At 35.3% G+C, this 22,287-nt stretch overlaps 1 protein-coding gene across 15 annotated transcripts in view; it reads right to left on the reverse strand.

The window, feature by feature from the left end:
- Window positions 1-22,287, reverse strand: part of FUBP1 (far upstream element (FUSE) binding protein 1) — a 36,963-nt gene that overhangs the window by 10,739 nt on the left and 3,937 nt on the right. For 4 of the 15 annotated variants that reach the window (XM_014938968.1, XM_014938967.1, XM_014938975.1 and 1 more), the window contains 18 exons: window positions 22,221-22,259; window positions 21,835-21,874; window positions 20,980-21,029; window positions 20,816-20,887; window positions 20,483-20,540; window positions 18,760-18,922; window positions 18,580-18,678; window positions 18,396-18,497; window positions 17,619-17,721; window positions 17,435-17,535; window positions 16,679-16,820; window positions 15,323-15,483; window positions 14,545-14,699; window positions 14,378-14,457; window positions 11,345-11,473; window positions 10,597-10,671; window positions 5,447-5,592; window positions 2,869-2,916 (listed from right to left, as the gene is read on the reverse strand). In XM_014938968.1, coding sequence (XP_014794454.1) covers window positions 2,869-2,916; window positions 5,447-5,592; window positions 10,597-10,671; window positions 11,345-11,473; window positions 14,378-14,457; window positions 14,545-14,699; window positions 15,323-15,483; window positions 16,679-16,820; window positions 17,435-17,535; window positions 17,619-17,721; window positions 18,396-18,497; window positions 18,580-18,678; window positions 18,760-18,922; window positions 20,483-20,540; window positions 20,816-20,887; window positions 20,980-21,029; window positions 21,835-21,874; window positions 22,221-22,259 — 1,763 coding nt within the window. Of the gene's footprint in view, window positions 1-297; window positions 3,884-4,437; window positions 5,059-5,446; window positions 5,593-10,596; window positions 10,672-11,344; window positions 11,474-14,377; window positions 14,458-14,544; window positions 14,700-15,322; window positions 15,484-16,678; window positions 16,821-17,434; window positions 17,536-17,618; window positions 17,722-18,395; window positions 18,498-18,579; window positions 18,679-18,759; window positions 18,923-20,482; window positions 20,541-20,815; window positions 20,888-20,979; window positions 21,030-21,834; window positions 21,875-22,220; window positions 22,260-22,287 lie in introns of those variants that run through there. The other 11 variants (XM_014938981.1, XM_014938976.1, XM_014938971.1 and 8 more) reach the window with 8 other exon arrangements.

A 22,287-nucleotide genomic window follows, 5' to 3' on the forward strand; every position in this document is an offset into this window, starting at 1 on the left:
GAAATTTTCCTGTGGTTGAATCTGCTGACTGCTTTTTGTACAGTTACCTATTGCGAGTCACTCTTTTGCCTTAATAAAATAGTTACAAATGCAGAAACATCTTGAAAAAATGGTAATAAGCTGCATGATGCTTTGACTGATAATTATCCTAACAGCCACATAAATACATTTTACTTCATTTCATGTGGGTGATGTTCATTCACAGAAGTACTAGTTGCTGCAATGTCTTTCCTCTGAAGCTGTTATTTCAAACTAACGAAGGCAGAGATAGGAGCATAAAAAAGACAAATACATTGCTATTATTATCCATCAGTTTACATTTATTGAGAAAAACCATACAAAAAAACATTATACAGTTAACGTGTACCCATATTACATACAATGTCAATGCAAGCTCAAAACCACATTTTTGTAAAGCATTCAATTTACCTCAAGTCCAAGCTGCATCTCCCTAAGACACTGTTCCCATCACAGTTGCCTTTTAAAGCCAATCTTCTTTTTACACACGGGTAGTTTCTGCAGAGAACACTTTTCTCAGGACGAAAAGGCATTTCACATGCACGCAAGAGAAATACTTGTGCATACATACGAGTTTTATAAGCTATTGCTAGGGAAGAGGGAATCCTGTCAACTGTATGCTTTCTGAAAAGCCCAGGCCTCCCTTCCTCCCCCCACTTCCAGAAGAAAGCAAAATAAAAAGCTTTTAGCATGCAATGAAAACTTAAAAAATTACTTTGGAAGAGAAACAGGGGAGAAACAATTTCTATCATCCAATAAAATACCACTAGCAAAAAGAGGAAATATTTCAAGATAGGCTGTGCAAGTGAATAATGAACCTGTCTGCCTGGACAACTTACACAGATGACTTACGATCATGCTAGACTGAAGATTATCCACCTGACATTCTACTGCATGTCCTATTAAAGTACAGGCTGCAGAAAGTAATATGAAAATGCTTTTCCTACTTGGAACATTATGCTTCCTTTTTAAACTTGTACTCTTCACCTTCTACTTAACTTGTGGGACTCTAATGGGGGGAAGGTGGGGGAAGCAGGAAACATTTAAAGACACCTTGTGGACACTTCCCTTACATTTCTAAGGAAGTCCAGTTATGCTTCTGGATGAGGAGAACCCCAATAATCTATTTTTTGTTCTCCTAAGAACTGTAAGTTTGGAGACAGAGTTGAAAAATAAACGCTATGCTTAGCACAAAATAGCATGTCTGAAGGCCCACCAGTGAGAAAGCTGGAAGTCAGTACACCTCAAATGCTACACACAAGAACATCTCATCTCCCACACACTACAACATTCCAATAAACTGGCTCGTTTCATCTCTATCTCCTCCCACCGGCTGAATTTACAATTGAAAGACTTTTAAGGTATTTTAGCAACAACAGTTATAATGTAAAAGGAAGTGAACAAATGACTCACCCCAACACTAAATTCACAGTATCAAAAATCCAAATGGTACACACCTAACCTTTTCTCACATGAAAAATGAAGTTACATATTAAACTACATATTAAACTAAGATGAAATAGTAAGTGGCTTGAAAAACTGAAGCACAACTATTAATTTAGCTCAAAAAAAAATCAATATATCTAAGCTTGGCTGTTTAGAAGAATATAAATTAAAATAGATGGTTTATATTATTAAATCACAGTTTAAAAAACTTAACAGATTATGGAACATTTATGGTCAAACAAATAATACTTTAAAGAATGAGAAGTGATCAAAACAAAAATTATACCCTGCACCATTAAGTATGGGATACATTTCAAATCTGTTACGTTTTTGCCAATTTTACCTTCTACATGGAGCCCTTCTATGGTCCATGCTCATCGGCTCACCAATGGCATACACTCAAAGGATTCCTCTTTACTGGTAGTAACTATCTCAGGACCTGATTCTATGAGCTATGATTTGGTGCTTGCAGCATCTTCAGCACTGTGTGTGAAAATGAAGGCAGCATTTTTGAATATTTTTCTTTGATGTACAGATAAGCAGGACTTTTGAAAGGAGCAGCATGTTTCAGAAACAGAATAATCAACAAAAAAACCAAACAGATGCTGCTTTACTTTAAGCTAAAAAAAAAAAAAACAACAAACAACAAAAACCAGAAACAAAAAACCTGTACCAGACCATCTATAAAACATACAAACATTTTAAACTATCAAAATATACAGCAATTCAGTTAAAGTATCAAGAAACAGGATACACTGACTGCTATATAGATAAAATATTATTTGCTATACTGTTAACATTTAATTGGTGCACATGCTTTTTCAGTTAAAACATACTAATCTCTGAAACTCCAGTATCTGCTTTCCTACCATGTCAAGTATGAATAAGCAAACTAAGTTATCTAAAAATACCACTAACACACTATAACTTTAAGACAAGTTATCATCAAGTTCAGTGATAACAACAGAAGTCATACTCTTTATATTTAGCTCTTACGGGTTCACCTGGGAATAGTGCCCTATTATAAAAAAAAGCATTTGTGAAGGCTGTTGACATTTCTAACCACAGTAATTCCTGTATATTTGTAAAGGTTTTGATTCTTTAATTGCAACAATTAACTATTTGAGGAAAAATAACAAAAATTACTTATTCTGATCAAGTTTAATTACTGCAATCTACTCATCTTTTCTAAAAAAAGAAAAAAAAAAGAGATACATATTTACCTAGAAATATAAACAGTTGTTTAAAAACTTAAAAGACTTTCCACTGAAATGGAACCGTGAGTAACAATGCATTTGGGGAAGCAGCAGATTGCTTTTCAATACACAACCACAAAGATCTCACAGGGACAACATTAATGTACTGAAATATATTAATTTATATACTTCCTTAGGTTGTGCTTACCTGTTGCTTTTTTGCAGCAGAACCTAAGGTGGAAGGTCTGGGAAGGCACTGTGAAGTATAAATAATTGCACTGTTTGCAATTAATAAAGATTTTATACCTTAAATGAATCAAAATCAACAGCCTCCATTTTGTGAATGATAAAGAATCCAGTGAATTTAAATTTGCTCAGTTTAGTACATAATAAATGCACCATTCTATAAGGTTATCTACAAAATACCATGCAAAATATCTGAACTATTAAACTTCATACCCTACACTGAAAAAAGCAAATACTTTCCTAGCCTTTTTTAAGCTACCAGAATAACTCCTCATTTTAAAAGGGATAAAAATAATTCCTTCTATTTCTACAGCACAATACATACATTGCTAATTACCTGAATAAACTATTTCAGTTTTCAAGCCTTAACTTTTCTGTGCAGCCACCCTAAAAAAATTTACTCTCAAAGCAACAATATGGTGTTCCAAAAGATAAAGCAAGTAACAGTTAAAGAATTACTTAAAAACATACCTACATCACTACATATCTGCAAACTCTCTGAAGACAAAGACAACTTCTGTCTAACAAGTGGTTCCAAAGACTTCAATGTTACGATATGCATACTTTTAAAACACTGAACGATACAGCTGTCTCAGGAGTACTGATGAAGAAAAACTATTACTCAGATAAACAGAAACATGATTTTCTTTAGCTATTGCTAAACGTTTCTGGAATACTTACCCACAAAGCTCATATTATGTGTATGTATATATATATACACAAACCTATGTTTCTGAATTAAGAAGCAATTATGATTTCCTAAGATATCAGCACTGTATTCCAACATAATAGTCACACAAGTATGGCATTTTCATTATGTGGAACATTGACAAAAAGATACTGTTGCAGTTCATCAATTTGTCATTCTGATGTACTTACAGTGCAATGCTCCTTGAAGGAACAATCAAGGATGATACACAGCCCAGTCCTCCTCACCCCTATAGAGCTAGTTCTATACTGGCTGGATCAAACCTGCACTTCAACAGACAATGGCAAGACAGACTGTATTGCATGTAGTCTAATATATGCAAAGAGCCAATAAATATGCAAAGAGCAAACATAGGATTTCAAGAGAATCAGATTTTTAGTATGAGCATTAGAGCAACAAGAAGTTTCAAGTATATATATATAAAAAATAATCAATCGTTTCAAATACTTGAGTATTTACAAAAAAACCAGAAGTTATCTGCTCTGCAGGAAGTTTTCAACCACTCCCCACCACTCAAACAAAACAGCTTTTTAAGGACAGATGCAATTTTTGTAACTACTATGCATACCACATTGACTTTTCTACACTGAATTTTGAACTGGACTACTTTAAACTGAAGGCTTAAGCACATCACACTTAAAATGAATTTTATAACTAGTCTGAAAAAATCCATAAAATAGTTATGCAGAAACAGTTTTGAAGTATTCAATTAAGAACAAAAGTTATCTGTTATAGCAGCTGCACAGGTCTGAAACAGTGGTCATGTATAAAAGGAAATGTCACTGTTAATGCAATGGAAGTATGCCAAAAAAGATCACCTTCTTAAACACATGCAGTTTTAATCAAATAGAAAGAAAATTAAGGTATCAAGATTACTGGTGCTAGGCAGCAAAATACAATGAATGAGAGAGATGCTCCATCTACAACTATTCTGCAAGAGGGGAAAAACATGCTAATGACAAGTTTTTAAACTCAACAAGACTTCATGGGGGGAAAAAAAAAAAATCTCATTTGTGTACAGGTACCTTGATTCAGCGTTGCAAATCAATCCTATAATTCTGTATATACCCACATATCCAACTTACCGACACAGGAGGTTTCATATTATTTATTGTAAAGCACAAAACAGGCATTTTAAAAGTGATAAAGTATACATTGAAAAAGTACATTTATATCACAAAGCATTGACCACATAATTGCAAATACATTTGCTGGAATGTGTACATCTACACTAATACTAAAAACAAACCATTTTTCATTTCTACACAGAAATATTACCTCCTATCAGTAGTGATAGATATTTTGTACATTTTCAAAAACACTATTTTTTTAACCAAACAAAATTAAGATCTTCATCAAGGCGTCTGCATCCATACATTTAACAAAGGTTTTTCCCCCACACAATGAAGCAAATACTGTATTGTCCACTTCTTATTATTGGCCCTGTGCAGAAGAGATACATAAGAGATACACAAAAAGTTAAAGAAAATCCTTTAAATCGAGCTAACTCAGGAGTGAAGCCTTTAAGAAAGAAAAATTGGTTAATGTAAATGGTGGTGGCTTCTTGCATGGTTTTCAAAACCCTGGGAGGAGAAAGTTTTTCTTTTTTTTTTTTTTTAAGAAAAAAAAAAACAAACACGTAATCACCAGACATATGGATAGATACAGAACTCAAGTTATCAGGTAAACAGTCATCTATTAATTATTCTGATAGTTATTTTGCTAGAAAAAAAGATGCATACTCCAAAGGTAACAAAGCAGGAGACATGCAAGAAAATATCTACAACCACTGAAACGGAAGCCAGCCAAAAAAACACGTAAAAGTTTATACCTGTGGTGCTGGAGGATGTTGTGGCATTCCCTGTGGACTTGTCTGGGCATAGTAGGCTGCCTGCTGCCGGTAGTACTCGGCCCACGCCGCGCTGTAGTCCGGCTGGCCGCCTGGCGGGGCACCAGCCGGGGCAGGAACCGCTTGACCTACAAGGAATTCAAATTACAGAGCTTTGTTCTTGCAATAGAAATGAAAAAAATTTCAAAACCTTGCTGGGTAACAAACATCATCTAGCTTCTTGCAATTTTCCTTCAAGGCTTTTGAATAATCTTGTGGCTGCCTTTTTTTTTTTTAAATAACCACTCATCCTATTAATTTAACATAATGATTCCCATGTAAAGCAAAATTAAAAAACCGTAAGGATTTTTTTTCCACCTCTTGAATCATGCTCCAGAGCAAGAGTCTTTAAAGCCTATTAACCTAAACAGCCAGTAGCATCTAAATTAAAATAGGGGCCAACAGGCAAGATTATTTTTTGTAGTCCACCTAGACTGACTTTATCTTATTGTACAGACTGCCTTAATTAATTCACCAGATGCCAGTTCATTCATTACCCCAATTTTGGCCTCCTTAATGTCAATTTCTAGGTTATTGCAGATTATATTTTTCAAAGAGAACATTAATTTTTGTAAACATTTATTCCTCCACAAGAATATAGTTCTGAAACTTCTCCTTCCAACCTTTAAGTTTTGTTCCTCTAGAAATAACAGCACGTACACACTCATACCCACACTCTCCCAGACTTACAGCTGAGAGCTATTGGTCCTTCCAACAAAGCCAACTTACAACTTAAATCTCTGTAAAGGCAATCGACTAATACACAAGGACTCTGCAGTGTATATTAAAAGAAAAAAAGTAAGTTACAACTTTTTAGGACCTCAGTCCAAGGAAGGTTTGTCAGACATCTTTACTTCATTTTCCCCTTATTTCAGAAATATCAAAAGCACTCCACTTATTACCACCTTCTTCACTATTTTTATCTGAAAGGTGTTTTTGCAATTACCACTACAGAATGTACCTGACTACAAGCAGATCGCCACTCTCTGTCCTCTATCCAATCATCTTGCATGCATCCACACAGAAGGGTTTTATATGGAGTGCTTCATTTAAAGTTTCTTGAACTTCCAAAACAGAACAACTATAACTACTGTGACATGACATTTTTGTGATCGATATTCTTAAAAGGTTATATTTTTCAAATCAAAGTTTTACACTCAGAAGAATTAGGATACTAAGAAAAAACATTCCCTGGTTGTTTTCTAGTATTTAGGAAAAAGAATCCCACACGACACCAATTACAACACAACGCTCAATTACACTACATCAAATAAATCCAAGCAAAGTACAAGCTTGCACCCCATACAATTCCATGTGCACCTCATCTTCTGCTATCAAGAAAAAGGGGCAGCTTCCACACAACGAGGGCTGAAAGTTTTCACTCCTACCTTAAACCACCTCACCTTTTATTTGGATACAAGGCCACTGAGCACCCTTCTGGGGAACGTGAGTATCAAAGATTCTAACAAGCTGTTTTCTAGGGTGTCAGACAGAAGGTTGGGATTGTTGAAAAACTTACCTAAATTTCTTCAAATCTTAAAGGCAGAAACCACAGTTTACAATTTATACTTACAATATACCATGACTTACAATTTACACTTCTGATTAATTACTTTAACCAAAATTATTTTAAATATGGTTACAAATTATCCCAGGATACACTTTTTGCAAGTTCAGTATCTGAGATAATTCTATTTACAAATTATTTTAGTTATGTCATAGCTGTCAGCACAGCTGAACGGCAAAGCTAAGGCATTTTTTGTGCATTATGACCCAAGAATCTTCTGATATTCAGCCAGCTGTCCCAAGGCTGTCCAAAGCTGTCCTTATTTGAAATTCAAATAATAAGTCAAATATAGGAACATCTACTAAAACATGTCAAAGTGGACTTCTGTCCTGAAATGGTTAGTAAAAATTCATAGTATTTTAGCTGCAGCATTTCCCTAACAAGTACTGCAAGTAATTCTGAACCTACACACGGAATTCAGCAGTTCAGTCACAACTTCCTTTCAGGACTGCACTGAAACAGTACATGCTCATATACGTACAGATTCAAGCACAGCACTAACAAACAAGATCGATAAACTACATACAAAGGAAATACAAGAAACACAAATACCTCCCCATTAAGGAAGGTTAAGAAAGAAAGTGCTAGATGATCCTACAGTTCCACTACTCAAATCATGAAGGCTGATTCTACTAAGAGAAAACTGTTCTTTGTCCTCTTTGCTGTTACAATGCTGAGGAATTACTGAAGAACAGTTCTACTGTTTTATTATGGAGCCCCTTAGTTATAAATGAAGCTCACAATATAGTAGAATTATTTTAAATAACAAATTTACAAAGTCCTAGGGTGACAAGTAATTTACTAAAATATGACTTTGTGTTTAGAGGGAACTGCTACCCTTGGGAAATTTTTGAGGCCCAGTTAACGCAAATAATTATTTTAGCTCTTTTTATTTCTTTCATCTATAGGTCTTCAAAAAGCTAAACTGTTGTCTTGTTACCTGGCAAGACTCGAGGGAAATTTAAAAGAAATTTTCTGAATTTATTAAGTAGGGTACCAAGAAAATACATTTCTGTGTCACAAGATCCATGTACAGTAGCTTACCAGAGTGTATGAGTAATTTTACTATTGTATTTGATACTCGTAGCAATAGCCCCTGACCAAACCAGGAGCCTGAAGAAGGACATGGACTTTGCCACTGTATTTGCAAGTTGGAAAAGAAGTTATTTTCAAGTACGCTGAAAAAAGTAGGAAAGTGTTCTCTGTGATTAGCCAAGTCATATCACACCAGTAGGAAGTCACTTTGGAAGACAGCATTATGGTTTTGATAGGAATATTCAGGAGTGCTTTGGAGTTTTGAGATCACTCATACTTAAAGTATGAGAAAATCCAGAGCACCAGTTGCAGTATCACATCCAACTTGCTCAGCTCAGTACTTTCACCCTCAGAAGCTTGTCACAGGGGTTACACCAAAGTAGCTCTCTTCAGCAGCAAAAATAAAACTGCTTGGCCTTAGCAAGCCCCAAGTTTCAGTTCAGTTCTCCAAAAGAGGTGTTTGTGTAATTATCTGTGCTGTGAAAAATCTGAAAGAAGGAGTTACAAGTCACTCTTTAACTTCCCCCTTTTTACAAGTTAACGGGGACCAAAGCATTACAGTACTACAGGAAGCACAAACAGTAGTAGCTGTATTTGAGAGCCCAGAGACTACAAGAACTTGCTGATGGAGAGCCCTCCTGTTTGTCACACCTTTTACTAGGTCTTAACGTTGTTAAGGAGATGGGGAAAAACACCTCTGTTTAGCACTAAATCAAGCCTAAGTGAATGCTCTGCCCTTCAACATCATTTGGTCAGTTCTTCCTCTTTCTTAACTGGATCTTAAGAGAAACGGCATCTTCCATATCAAGATTTTCAACGTGTTGAAGAAGCAAAAGTTCTCATTATTTACACAGTCAATTTATACAGGTCCAGACATCAAGAGTTCTCCTCCAACCAAAGAACTCAGTTTGATCCAAAAAGAAATGAAGACCGGAACTGGTCTTCTGTTTTTCATCTTGTTTGATTGCTGTCTTGGGATTTTTTAAATTTTGCATTTTAAGAGCAATTCTTTACATCTCCCAATATTTATCTATTTTGGGTTCACAATCTTCTTTGGACTTGTTCCCAAAAATCTCTATTCCAACACCTTATAACTTGCTACTATTTAATTACAGTAAATATGAGACTAGTGCAACCCACACCTTGCTTTCCAGAGACAGCAAATCAGAAAGATGGCAGAGCCTCTGCCAACAAATTGTTCTTAAAAAGGCAGTGAAAAAAACCCACAACTTTGCACTGAAGAACACAAGCTGAACAAACAGACAGTAAATTGGAAAAAAAAAGTAGTTAAACAAAACAGGAAAACAGAAAGGCCCATCACATCTTTAGAATCATGTGTTTGGGAGTTCTGTTGCGATTTTCTTAATCTGATACACAATTCTTGAAGTAAATCATCATTATATATTTTGTTTCATTTCATCACTTATGCTGTGCCAAAATAGAGAAGAATAAAGGTAGTTATGTCTTAGCAAATAATTTGAGATCAACCTGGCAGAAGGTTGGTAAGAGGAATTAAACATGCTATTAATCTTAACTCCAAATGCTTTTTAATATTCCATGAGAAAATGGAGTGCAGTTGGAAGAGGACAAAAAACTCACAAAACTCTCCTACCCACTCAAACAAAAAAATCCAAAACTTTATGCTACTGTGTTTGGTGAAACAGATACCAGAGAAAGCACTGGCATTCAAAAGCCCACTACTCTTTAACACACAGATCTGTATCAACTGCAATATCCACGGCAGGACACTGTGGACAAAATACTGACCTGTAAGACATTCTCATGATTTAAAAGATAAGAGCACTTTCTGCCAACACATCAATACCCCATATTCTTTTCTTACTCTGTAACTGATGGAATTATCAACTTAACAAGCAAATACTTTCCAGTTTTGTAAGTCAGCTCAAGCAAAGTATTTCAAAAAAGCTAGCAACAACATATAATCTGCAGTTTAAACACAGCTTTAAAGTGCTGCAAAGAAAATACTATTTTAAAAAGGGCATGATATAAATGAAAGCCAATTATGATGCTTCAATAACCTGTAACACAGAAAGCAAGTTATATAAAAAAAAATAAATAAATCTGTAACCTTGAGAGCAGTAGAAAACTACCAAACAAGAAAAACTGGAGCTTCATAAAGTAGATCAAAGTTGAACTCCAAAGCTCATGAAATATACTTTAAAAATACTCAAACTGAAGTACTTAAAATGTGTTGTTTCCCAATATTCAAATCCAGACATCTCATTAGGTATGAAGTATTTCTGCAAAGCTAATGACTAATGTGAGTACCAGTAAACGCCTTTAACATAACACAGATTTTTAAGTCTGTTTTTCTGCAGGGTTCAGGGCCTCTAGCAGTATACGGTTCAAAAGACACATGGATTGTGCATTTTTATTTTTGGGGGGTAAAACCCCCCATCTCAAACAAGACTCTCAAGTCTCCTAAAACATTCTACTATGCAAGAACAGAAAAAAACACCTGCATACATACCCATTTTTTTGTAGTACTCTTCCCAGGCCTTGGTATAGTCAACCTGCCCTGCTGGTGCTGGATTTGGTTGATCTCCTGAATTAGATTAAAAATAGTCAAAATAAAACTACTGGGTTTTGTTTCATACACAGAACAATTTACAAATCATCTGAAATTTTTTAGTAACAATCCCAAATAACATCACTCAAATCTGACACTATAAACCTGTGCAGTACAAGCTACAACAAATATAAACAATTAGAGAAGACACCACAAAGAAACAAAAAACTGTTTAGTGTTCAGCATGTTTTCAAGATTCAGGAAGTGCACAACACTCCCAGTACAAAATACTACCTACAATTGAAGTGGTAAGCCTCATCCAGGCACAACAATTACACTAATACAACCCAGTATTACAATTTTAATTGTCTTAAAACCACTGGAAGTGATGTAACTGTTTAAAGCAAATGACAATCAACAGGTTGGCTCATTCCATTGCTACTTATGACTGACTGCACTATGTAGACATTATTAAGTCAGCCCAAGTTGCTGCAAAATTCTCTTTGAAGTATATTACAAGATAAATACATTACCCTTATTACTGGTGAAAATAAGAAAAGCAATATTGAAGGCTGTAAGCAGGAGTTTTCCAACAAAACTGGCTACCTTGCAGTAAGTTTACCCAATATATGAAGACAACATTAAAAAATAATGGAACATCTATATCCCCAGCCATGATAAATTTATCCATTTTAGTTTTAATAGCTACCTTGTCCATTAGTTTGGGTTGTAGCTGGTCCACCTGGAGGGGCTGCAGGTGGTGGCTGTGCTTGCTGCTGATAGTAGTGAGCATAATAAGCTGCCCACGCTGCTGAATTGGGATCTGTTCCTGGCTTACCTATGAAAGCAAAACATAAGGATTTATAAAAGTAGCACGAACAGAATGCTAATGCTGTCCTCAACTAACCCTGTCCTAAGTACTCATATTTTCCTCCAAGGAAAAATCCATCTCCACCAAATGACCATATGCATAATGTAACTGTCTTTTCTTTCCAGCACAAACTTTTGACCAGGTTTCAGACAAGTGCATTGTAGGAAGTATACTTTCATAGGACTGACAGAATCATTCTAGAACCCTTACTACTGCAATGTCATTGATTCATTTTTAAATACGATAAACAGAAACAGATTTTCAAGTTTAAACAAACAGCCATGTTACTAAATGGTAGCAACAGTGAATCATTCTAGCACAAAACAACTTCAGAGGTTTCACTCTTGTTATAACCTCACACTAATGACACTGGCACAGGTGAAGGAGGCAGCCAAACACGTTATTTCTGAAACGGAAGAATACAAATCTCACTAGGTATTCACAATGCTTGCCAGCTGAACTTTAAGTTAACAGTAAAATACAAAAACAAATACTATTTTAAGAACCTGAATCCCCATACAAGGCTATAAAGCATCACTGTTTACTTACAGCTTTTTAGAATAACAAATAGCAGCAACATTGTATCTTCTGCAGCTATCTCCATGCTTTCCTTATTTTTAACTACATCTAGGTAGGCCAACGATGCCGCATCCTAGAGTCTTATCTCTGTTTTTCACACACAGCCTTTAGGAATGGCTTATTCTTGCTGAATCAGAGATTGATTACCAGATTAGCAACCCAGAAAAACTGCAAATCTACTATTAGAGAACATAATTTTCTATAACACAACCCGCATCCTTTAACATTATTTGCATCCTTAAAGAATAAAAATATCCACAAATAAATGCAGCCAAGTGAGGGGAGAACTTGACATTAAGGACAGACACAACTGATACTTTAGAGTAACTACACACAGAAATTGAATTATGTTGCTCTTGAAACACAAGATAGGTAAGGGAGTGACTAATGGAAGAAAAAGAAGAAATACCCTGAAAAACACATTCAGGGAGAAGAAATCCACTACACAAATTTCTTGCAGTATTTCATTTAGCACTTAAGTCATATGTAACCACTTAAATGCACACAGTAGTATCAGCATATAGAAAACCATGATAACACGCTACTTCCTTTTAAAATTACACTGCTTCCATCAACAATAGTGCATTTAAACTAACATGTACTATATTCTAAGGTTACCTGCAAGTATCAAACAAGCCATTGCTTGGTTCCCCCCCTCCTTCCCCTTAGTAGCTAGTTCTCTAGAATAGAAGAACACAGAGCAGGATTCATTGAATTTCCAAAGAAATCTGACTGTAGTAACTAGCTCCACTCTCACATGACAAGAGGCAACCATGGTTCTGGAGAAAGCACCTCTGAAAAAAATACTAAAAGAACCCATTTATTACACTGAATTGAGCAACTAAGTGGACAACTGTATAAAACTCACCCAAAGAAATGCTAGTCAAAAGAAACACCAACTGCATTTGCATATAGAAAAACTTACTAGATTTTTAAAGAGGAGTATTCATCCAAAAAATTGTTAGAAAATCATCAAGATGACATCAAGGTGAGTATTCGCCATTTTTCTTACAGGTCGTTATAATACAGATATAACTACTTTATAAAAAATGAAAAGGCAGCATGAAAAAGGCTGTAACATTTTGGCAGTGGATTTGGAGTAAATGACACTTTTGGTATGCTGAGACTTTGAGTCAAGGCACTGCGAATCATTCATTTTAAATAACGACAGTAGGCATTTTAAAATACTGAACTGAATGCATGCAGAGCTACCTTTTATACAAGTTAAGGAAATGACACCGGAGATGGTTCTTTGCCAAGAAAGGATATATAAAAGTCTTGAACATGAATAGAACTCTCTGTAGATTGCAACATCCTCCAAAGCCTCCTTTTTCACTAATGAAACTACTGTCAGGACCAGTGGCTATCAGAAAATATTTATTCCATTTATAACAAGAACAAAACTGAGATCTTTTGGTTGAAGTTCTGAAGAAGCTCTACCTCAAACAAATGAGGTACAAGTGACTCAAGCATCTAGCCTTACCATGCCTTCTGTGACTGCAGTTCCGTTTCCCCACATGCTCTAGTCCAACCAAAGGATGTAACTTAAAGAAAAGCAGGATACTAGACCTTCAGGAAGTTGTAATTAAGTAAAAACTCCCAGTCTTCACAAAGATAAACAGATATAGAAGAAACAGATTCTACAAAGATGGGATTTCAGAAGAAAATGCAAAACTATTATAAGCAAAAGCTCAAAACACATTCCTAACTAGTTTTACTGTATCAACAGCGGTTCAACAGAAGCTTAACCACTCAAAAATGGCTGAACAAAATACATTTGTATCAGACTCTGAGAAGCAATCCTCATAAAGGTCAACAAAAGCTGGAAATACCTAATATAGCAGAAACTGTGCAAAGTCAGGATCAGTGAGACTGTCAGGAGCACATGTTAAAAATAAAATACGAAGTAATTGACTATTAGGGAAAGAAAACACATCTTCAAAGAACTTCATGTAAAAACATCCACTGTAAGAAAGATTAACTGTTTTTCAAAAAATCAGTTAATTAGGAGTCTTGCAAAAAGTATTGTAAACTGGGATGTAGTATCAATAATGTTTAGTAAAGAAACACATTCCAACTGTAACAACTGAATTTCAACATTTCACAAGCAACACACAGGAAGTTTAAAACATATGTAAACTGACAATCAGTAAAGAAAAGTCCAAAGAATAGGAGCTTTTTCACATTTACCAGTATTAACACAAACAAACTGCGAAACATACACACTTATAAGGACAGAATCGATGTAGTTAAAGTATATCCACACTATAGCATTACTGTGACGTTGCTTACCTGGATCTGGTGGATTTGGTGGCTGCCAGTGCGGGTAAGCATTTCCCCATCCTTGTGGAGCATATGGAGCTGGAGGACCACTATAAAAGATCAAATCATACACACAGAGTGAAAGCCAGCCCCAGGTCATCCTAACAAAAAAGGAAGCCAGCTGAAGCAATACTTACTGAGGTGCTGGGCCAGGAGGCCCTGGATTATAAGGAGCTGGATTATATGGTCCCATGGGAGCACCAGGACCTGGTGGCCCAGGAGGTCCATGTGGACCAGGAACAACACCATGGGGTCCATGGGGAACAGGTGGACCCAATGGGTTTACTGGACCCTGTAACAAGAATGGAACACAGGTGAAAATAAACCTTGAAGTTCTTCATTTTTCACCAGTTTAGAAGCATAAATCTTAACACCCAAAATAATCTAATCTAAAAGGTTTGATTGTTTTTAGATAAAGACATTTCCTTGGAGAAAATATAAGTCTTTCTAAAGATTAATTAGGCCTATGGCTAGTTAAAAAAGTTCTTACCTGTAAATAAACAGGTAATAAATTTGATTATATGCATACACATGCAAACAAAAGTGCAGTAAATTTAAAGTGTCTAAACTTGGATTAAAACTCAACCTAAACATGCTGAGACTGAAAAACTAAACACACAGTTTAGTAGCTTTAACTATATCAAGGATAACTCTGAAGTCAAAATTTTCATTATGCACAAAGTGTGTATCTTCAAGAACACAACATTAAAAAATACACTGTATTACACTAAAGAAATCAACTGTTTATTTCCATTTCAAGTTTTTGCTGCTTTTATATTACTATAACCCAGATTACTATTCATTATTATCAATATATTATCTGATTAAGTAATTTGGAAGTGAAATGGAAGCCTCCACAAAGGAGACACTCTTCTAATTCTGTTTAGCTATAATAGTAAACCAAAATACACTCACTCCAATCTTTTCTTCAATAAGTTGTCGTGCATAATCTATTTGCTGGGGTGTTCCACGGATAGTAAACATCTTCATATTTGGATCTGCATTAGGTGGAGGATTTCTTTGAAGTTCTATTCTAGCACCAGACTGCTGGCTTATGCTTTTAATAGTTTCACCACCTACAATGCAACAGATAGCTTTTATGATGTGCATCAAAGCAAAAATACTAAGATCCAAAGCAGAGAAAGTCAACTGCATGGAAGGTGAGGACAGAAAAGCGAGAAGACACCTATTTTTATGAGCCATACAAGAACATTCTAACAATAATTTTAAAAAGCCTCTTCAGTGTAGTATAGAGCTTTGGTTGCAGTAAACCAGTAAAAAAAAATAATTTCTTAAATTAAGAGACCATGACATTGTTGCTCAGAAAGAACAGCAAAGAATTCCTACAATGTTGCCTGTATTTTTTTCATTCATGTACAGATGTAAGATTAGACATGAATAACATCCGATACCCACAGTTGTCAGTAAATACAACCTTAAAGCCTAACCTCCTTACAAAGCAGTAAGCAAGCACACATGACACACACAAAAAAAACCAAACCCAGAAGTTGACCAGATGGTAAAGTTCACATGTTTTGTAGTGCACTAAAACCAGAAAGTTAAATTCCCTAAACTAGTTCTTCCTCTTACAGGATCCTGAGAAGTTAACTGTAACATTAACGGGCACAAAGTTTTCAAAACAGGGATCATTTGGCATTTAAATCAAAACAAAAAAGTCAATCAACCTTCCAGGTGAAGAACTGAACTATGTCAGCCTATTTGTTGTGTCTGGAAGACACACTACAAACAAGAGACAAAGATAACCCAACTGTTTCATTTAGAAGCATGCAGCAAATCATTTTTAAAAGAAAACTGAGAATTATTTTAATAAACACACACATTAAAATTGTTACAGGATTCCACTGTAAAAGATCTTCACTGGAATATGTGAAATTTATTTTTAAGAGTTACAGCTGCAGTAACACTAGGCTAATTAAGCAGCATCAAATGCAACTTAATTATAAGATACATCATTTAATAATCTACCAAACACTACCCATGTAACTCAGTACTTACTACTTAAAAAAAAAAAGAAGAGGTTAAATAGATTGGTTCTTGACTTTAAACTACTGGGGCAGGTGCTTTGGTGAGGAAAATCTGAAAAGAATATTACAAGTGCTATGATTTAGCAGCATTATGTTGCTCTACTGTACATGAAACTATTTGCAAAGGCCTCTCTTGAAACATCTCTCTAGTATGGCTATTTGTACAAATAGAAAAGATGAGAGTATTTTTAACTACATATAGATACACATATATAAGATATATTGCCTTTGCCAATGATTAATCCAGTTTTGCCAGTGGGAACAATAAAATTGAATTCCTGTAATCCACCAGGAGGCCCCATGTTCCAGTTGCCTTGGCCTCTACCCCTTCCTCGACCACCAGGTCCTGGTCCACCAGGGTTACCAGCCTGAAAACAAAAAGCAACAAAACAGCACGTTCTATAAAAAAACCTGCAAACAAATTATTAATGTCAGTTGGTTACATCACATCATTTGTCAAGAAAAAATCTGATTTAATACTCAGATAGTTTCTATAGTTAAATTAGTATCTTTTCCAGAAGACCTACACTATATTTAAAAAGATGTTATGTACAGCTCTGCGTACAAAAGACGAAGGAAAGGATACAGAAGAAAGCAGGTTTCACATGTCCAAAAATACAATTTCTGTCTGCCTTCTGTAAACAAAGCAGTGGGCCTCATCTCCAAATAAGCATTTCAACTTTTAAAGACCAATTACAACCAAAAGTAACAGCATACTGGTTATTAATACAACAGAAGAAGCAACTCTAAAACCAGCAAGATCAAGAACTGCCATGACTGCAGGTCAGTATTAACATTATCATTCTGACTCTTGCAAAACTGTAGCTGTAACAGCAAACATTCATACTCCAGACTGAACTTTGAAGGAGATTCAAGTAACACCATCAAATTATTTTCTTTAGTTAGACACTAATTTGCAATATTTAAGTCTTTCCAAAAGTCTGGCAAGAGATTTTGAACAGTAAACAACATATTATACAACCTGAACACTTCGAAGGAGATCTGTAATAATTTCTGCAGCATGCTGACATCTGTCAGGAGGCCCTGTGATTTGGGCTATTCTATCTGGAGTTGTTCCATCATCTGGAATAAAAACGAACTATTCCAGTATATGTAATCAGTAAATTTACATTAAATTCACAAAAACTTACAGACATATTACCAACCTGGTTTAAATTGGATCCTAACACCAGCATCATTCTGTATCTTTTTTATCATCTCTCCATTTCTTCCAATTACAATACCTACAGCAAATCGTGGTATTGGAACCTTAAAGAGAAAAAAAATATGTCAAGATGTCAATGATGCAAACATTCCTACCAAATTACACTATTAAAGGGTCACATATTAGAATGGTACACTAGGGCCAGCCCTACACCACTTAAGGCATTTTAAAGTGTGAAACTTTTAATATCAAGTCATAAGCCTAACAAATATTGGAGAAAAGGATCAAAAAGAAGTAGGTCCTATACACCAGAAGTTCTCACAGTGGCAGCAACTCCAGTGGACATTATGCTTCTCACAAGGAACAGAAGTTCTAACCTGCCTAAAAAGCAGGTTCTACAGGTGAAGTTTCAGCCTCATCTCTGACAAACAGTTATAAGTTCATGACTTGCATAACAGGTAAATATTCTTCTGCAAAGGCCAAACTCCAATTTCTATAATGACATTATATACTTCGCCATAAAGATTATTTGCTTATTTGATAAAAGCTCCAGCTAGCTGAAATTGTTCAGAACTGCTGGTGATGTGAAGTGAATGCTGTACGCCATTTCAAGTCATAATTTCAGCAAGTACCAAGTAATACTTACATGCCACAAGTACTTTTGGAATCTGGTTAATAGCTTTCAGTGATATTATCAGGTATTACCCAGTGGTGTTATCATTACATTTTAATGTTAACATCTCAAAATACAGGGAACAAGTTTTTCAACCATGCTTACGTCTATCCCTTCATTTCCTCCTATTCTTGACCCATATTCGTTGCGCACCTCTCTAAAGCCACCTTGATCGCGAATTAACTCCAGCACCATTTCCTTGGCTTGCTAAAAAAGAATGAAAGTTCATTTAGGTAATGCAACATCAGAATGGATTTTAAAATGCTCTGAACCGTGAAGGGGTCCTTACTTGAACTTTATAAGGGTCTCCAGTTATCCTAAGTGGCTTGTCAGCACCAGTGTTCTGTGGACCATCTTGAATCATGACCATTTTCACACCCGCTCGCTCCTATTTGACAAAACACAGGTCAATACTCACTCAAATCTAAATTGGGTATTATCACAGGTTTGAAGGAAGATACATACATACCTGTAATTGTTTAATTGTCTCTCCACCTTTTCCAATAACTAATCCTGCTTTACTTGCTGGAATCATAATTTCTTGCACTGCATTTCCAGGTCCATCACCATGATGAAAGCCAGGTGCAGGCCTTCCTTTTTCAACTATCTGATCAAGTAATCTTTTTGCTGATCTGTTAAGAAAAAGTATACATTTATAAATACATTTGTTCCAACAAGTATCACTTGCCCACACCTATTCTGCTTGGAAATTTCTCATTTTTTCCATTTGAAAAGTTTCTGCAGAAGAAATATAATTACTCTCACTAAGAAACATGAGGCAAACTCAGCAAGTCTGTAACAGTAACTTACGAAACTAATTGCAAGATAACGTAGTAGACCTGAAACCATCCCAAATGTCACAATACAAAAGGTGGTTCTTTACCAAACATATGTAAGAAAAAGTTACCTTCTCAAACATGATCATTATCCCTGCATAGTTACATTGATCAAAACAAAATATGGAAACCTTGTCCTTTAGAACATTTATTAAAAAGCTGTGTGAATTAAAAGATTTTAAAAGATTTGAAACTGTTACAATTTACCCGTTTTAGTGCATTAATTTTTTTTTTATTTTTAAATCACCAGACAAAGCTTTTTCTAACTTTGCTTAATTTCAGTAGTGATTGAGGTTACAACAAATTTGGCAGTAATTTTTCTTTAAACTTTTAACAGCCAGTCTTAAGGCAGATCTATTTTATGATAGCTGCTGCTTGATTCAGTTAGAATATTTGTACTTGTAACCATTACCAGGACAGCAGACAAAAGCAAGTATATATTCACCACACATGTAAAGTCAGTTGCCATCAGAGTTAAACCATGATTACAGTACTGACATTAGTTAAAAACTCTTCCCTCTAATGTGCGAGTAGAATAAACTATAATTAGAAGGAAAATTCCCATAAAGAAATGACTTCATTAACAGCAGCTGCTTGGCTGCAACATAAGAGGAAAATGCCATCCTACTTTCCCAAAGGAAAACATGTAGCTGCAGGCCTTACCCACAAACATGAAGTGGAAGCAGCTAACATAAGTGAGGTAATACCAAATACACTACCACACTTACAGTGTTTCCCAGCAAAGCCTGCCTAAGTCAGTCTTCAAGAGGTTATATAACCTCTGTGACAGTAAAACCCCCCAGCATTTTCATTGTTATCATCCTCTTCTCTAAATGCAGGAAGATAAAAGCTAACTTTGCTGACAGGTATTATACAGGTATCGCTTCTGTAACTTGGTATACATTAATTTATACCACAGGCATTTAAGAACTCTGATGAGCTGGGTTTTGAGGAACTCCTCCTCTTACACATTACTGATCTTCCACATTTTCCCTGTGATCTTCCAATTTATAGTTAATGAAGAGTTTCTTTTTAGCGCACATTTCTTTTTAGTATCCATTCACACACTTCATTCTCAAGCTGAAATCAGTGCGTAGTTAGATAAGTATTATTTACGACAAGATTTGAACTTGAAAAAGTTAAAGTTCTGTATTTTAGTCTTAACATTCAAGTACGTTGAGGGACCTGACTGCAAGTTCAGGGCCTTTTTTCTTATGCATATATTTGTCACCAGACTGCCTCTTCAATAGAGGAAAAACAGTATTATAAACTACTATCTAGATATTATAATTTAGATCTAAAAAATGAAGTGTATTGCACAATTAAATATGAACACATGGAATTTGTTTTACTTACTGAACAGACTCTGGTGTTCCAGTTAGCATACATGATCTTTCAGGCAGGCCTCCACTATCTAGGGTCATAAAATAAAACCAAGTCAGTGGTAGTGTTAAGCCAGAAATTACAAAATTAAACATAACATACAAATTACTGAAAGTTCACTGAAGTAGAATAATCAGTGCATCACAATATCCTGCATTTCTTTAGATCATGATAATGGTAATTAGCACAAAACATTAAACTATACCTTAAATGAAGGTTCAGGCAATTAGAAACAGTGATCAGCCTTCTGAACTTTCTACCAAAAAACCCCACCAAAATAAAGAAAAAACAAACACAAATAGTTACCAGGTGCAATCTGTATTTTACAGCCAGACTCTTGTTGTATACGCGAGATCTGCTCTCCACCTCTGCCAATTACTTGGAGAAAGAAAATACAAAAATATTGTTTGTATTAACAGCAATTGCTACCATCCCTCACTATACTACACCACCACATCCATACTACTTACTGAATCCAACCATCCCATCTGGAACTTTGTACTCCTCTGTCATCACAGACCTACAGAGAACATTAGATCAAACAAAAGACAATGACTATTCAGAGACCAATCTGGCACTAAATTTTTATATATCCTCCCATTAAACTAAAGAAAGCTACTTGCCTCCCATTCACTTTAAAAGTCATTATGCTAGCACAGATAAACAAACAATATATAAAAGCGACCACAAAAAATTCAAGTATAATATGAACTGATCTAAGATTTCCTTCAGCCTCTTCACTATTAACAGATATGTAGTACAGAAAAGGCTAGTGTAGCACTCCAAGTTTCACCTGTGTATTTGTCAAAGTATTTCAAAAATACACAAATTCCAGCAGCCTGCCTACCAAAACCAACCAAAGCATAGGAATAATAATTGCATGTGGTTGCTTAGGGATGAAATGAGTGGAGAAAACTACTAAGTTGTAGCAAATGAAGCTGACTCAGCAATACACTGTGTTAAATCCAATCTTTATTATTTTTGTTAACCCATTAGCTTTCATTTTTGTTTACAAGATAATGTCAACCTTTTCCCTTTCAGATCTGCTTCCAACTTCTGGTTATGCTACCTATGCTCAAGCAGTAGAAACCAGCAATGCATTTTCCTTTTACTAAGCTTGATGCACAGGCCAGGCTGCGATGAGAGAGAGAGCAATGTAGGTGCATTTGAAGTGTTTGGGCTTGGGACTTCCTGAAGCTGTATTTCAATTGATCACACAGAGTAATTGCTTTATACATGGATATCACTTTTTCAGAAAAAATTCTTGAAACTGCTTTCTTTCAGTAAAAAGGAAAACTCTTCATAAGATGTAGTGTAACTCTTACCTTTGTTGCTGATGCATCGGTGGTAGCTGATTTCCAAAAGCTATAAACAAATATTGTTAAAATTAAATTCAAACAAGTAGTATAATTTACAACAAAGCTTCTCCTTAGATAATAAAACATAACTGTATCAACTATTGTCCACATTTTTTAATAAGTGTTATCAAAAGATTTTAAAACAGCTAAAAAGATTCTCAGCTGTTGCTAACATTGTCAGTTTTATAAAGCAGATTGGTACTGCTTCAAGAAAGAAAGACATAAACCCCCAGCCATTCTTTTGATCTTACTGATTCCAGGACCACCTACCAGAACACTTTTTCAAATTCTTGTTCTGACAATGTTACACTTGTTTAAGGAATTTTTTTGGCAACAAAATAAAAATTACTTACAGTCATTCTGAGGAGCAACTTTCTTAGCATCTGGTTGATCTGCAAAATTAAGATTTTTAAAATTTTT

Source organism: Calidris pugnax, unplaced genomic scaffold (genome assembly GCF_001431845.1).
Source record: "Calidris pugnax isolate Ruff unplaced genomic scaffold, ASM143184v1 scaffold18, whole genome shotgun sequence".
In the NCBI taxonomy this organism is placed as follows: domain Eukaryota; kingdom Metazoa; phylum Chordata; class Aves; order Charadriiformes; family Scolopacidae; genus Calidris; species Calidris pugnax.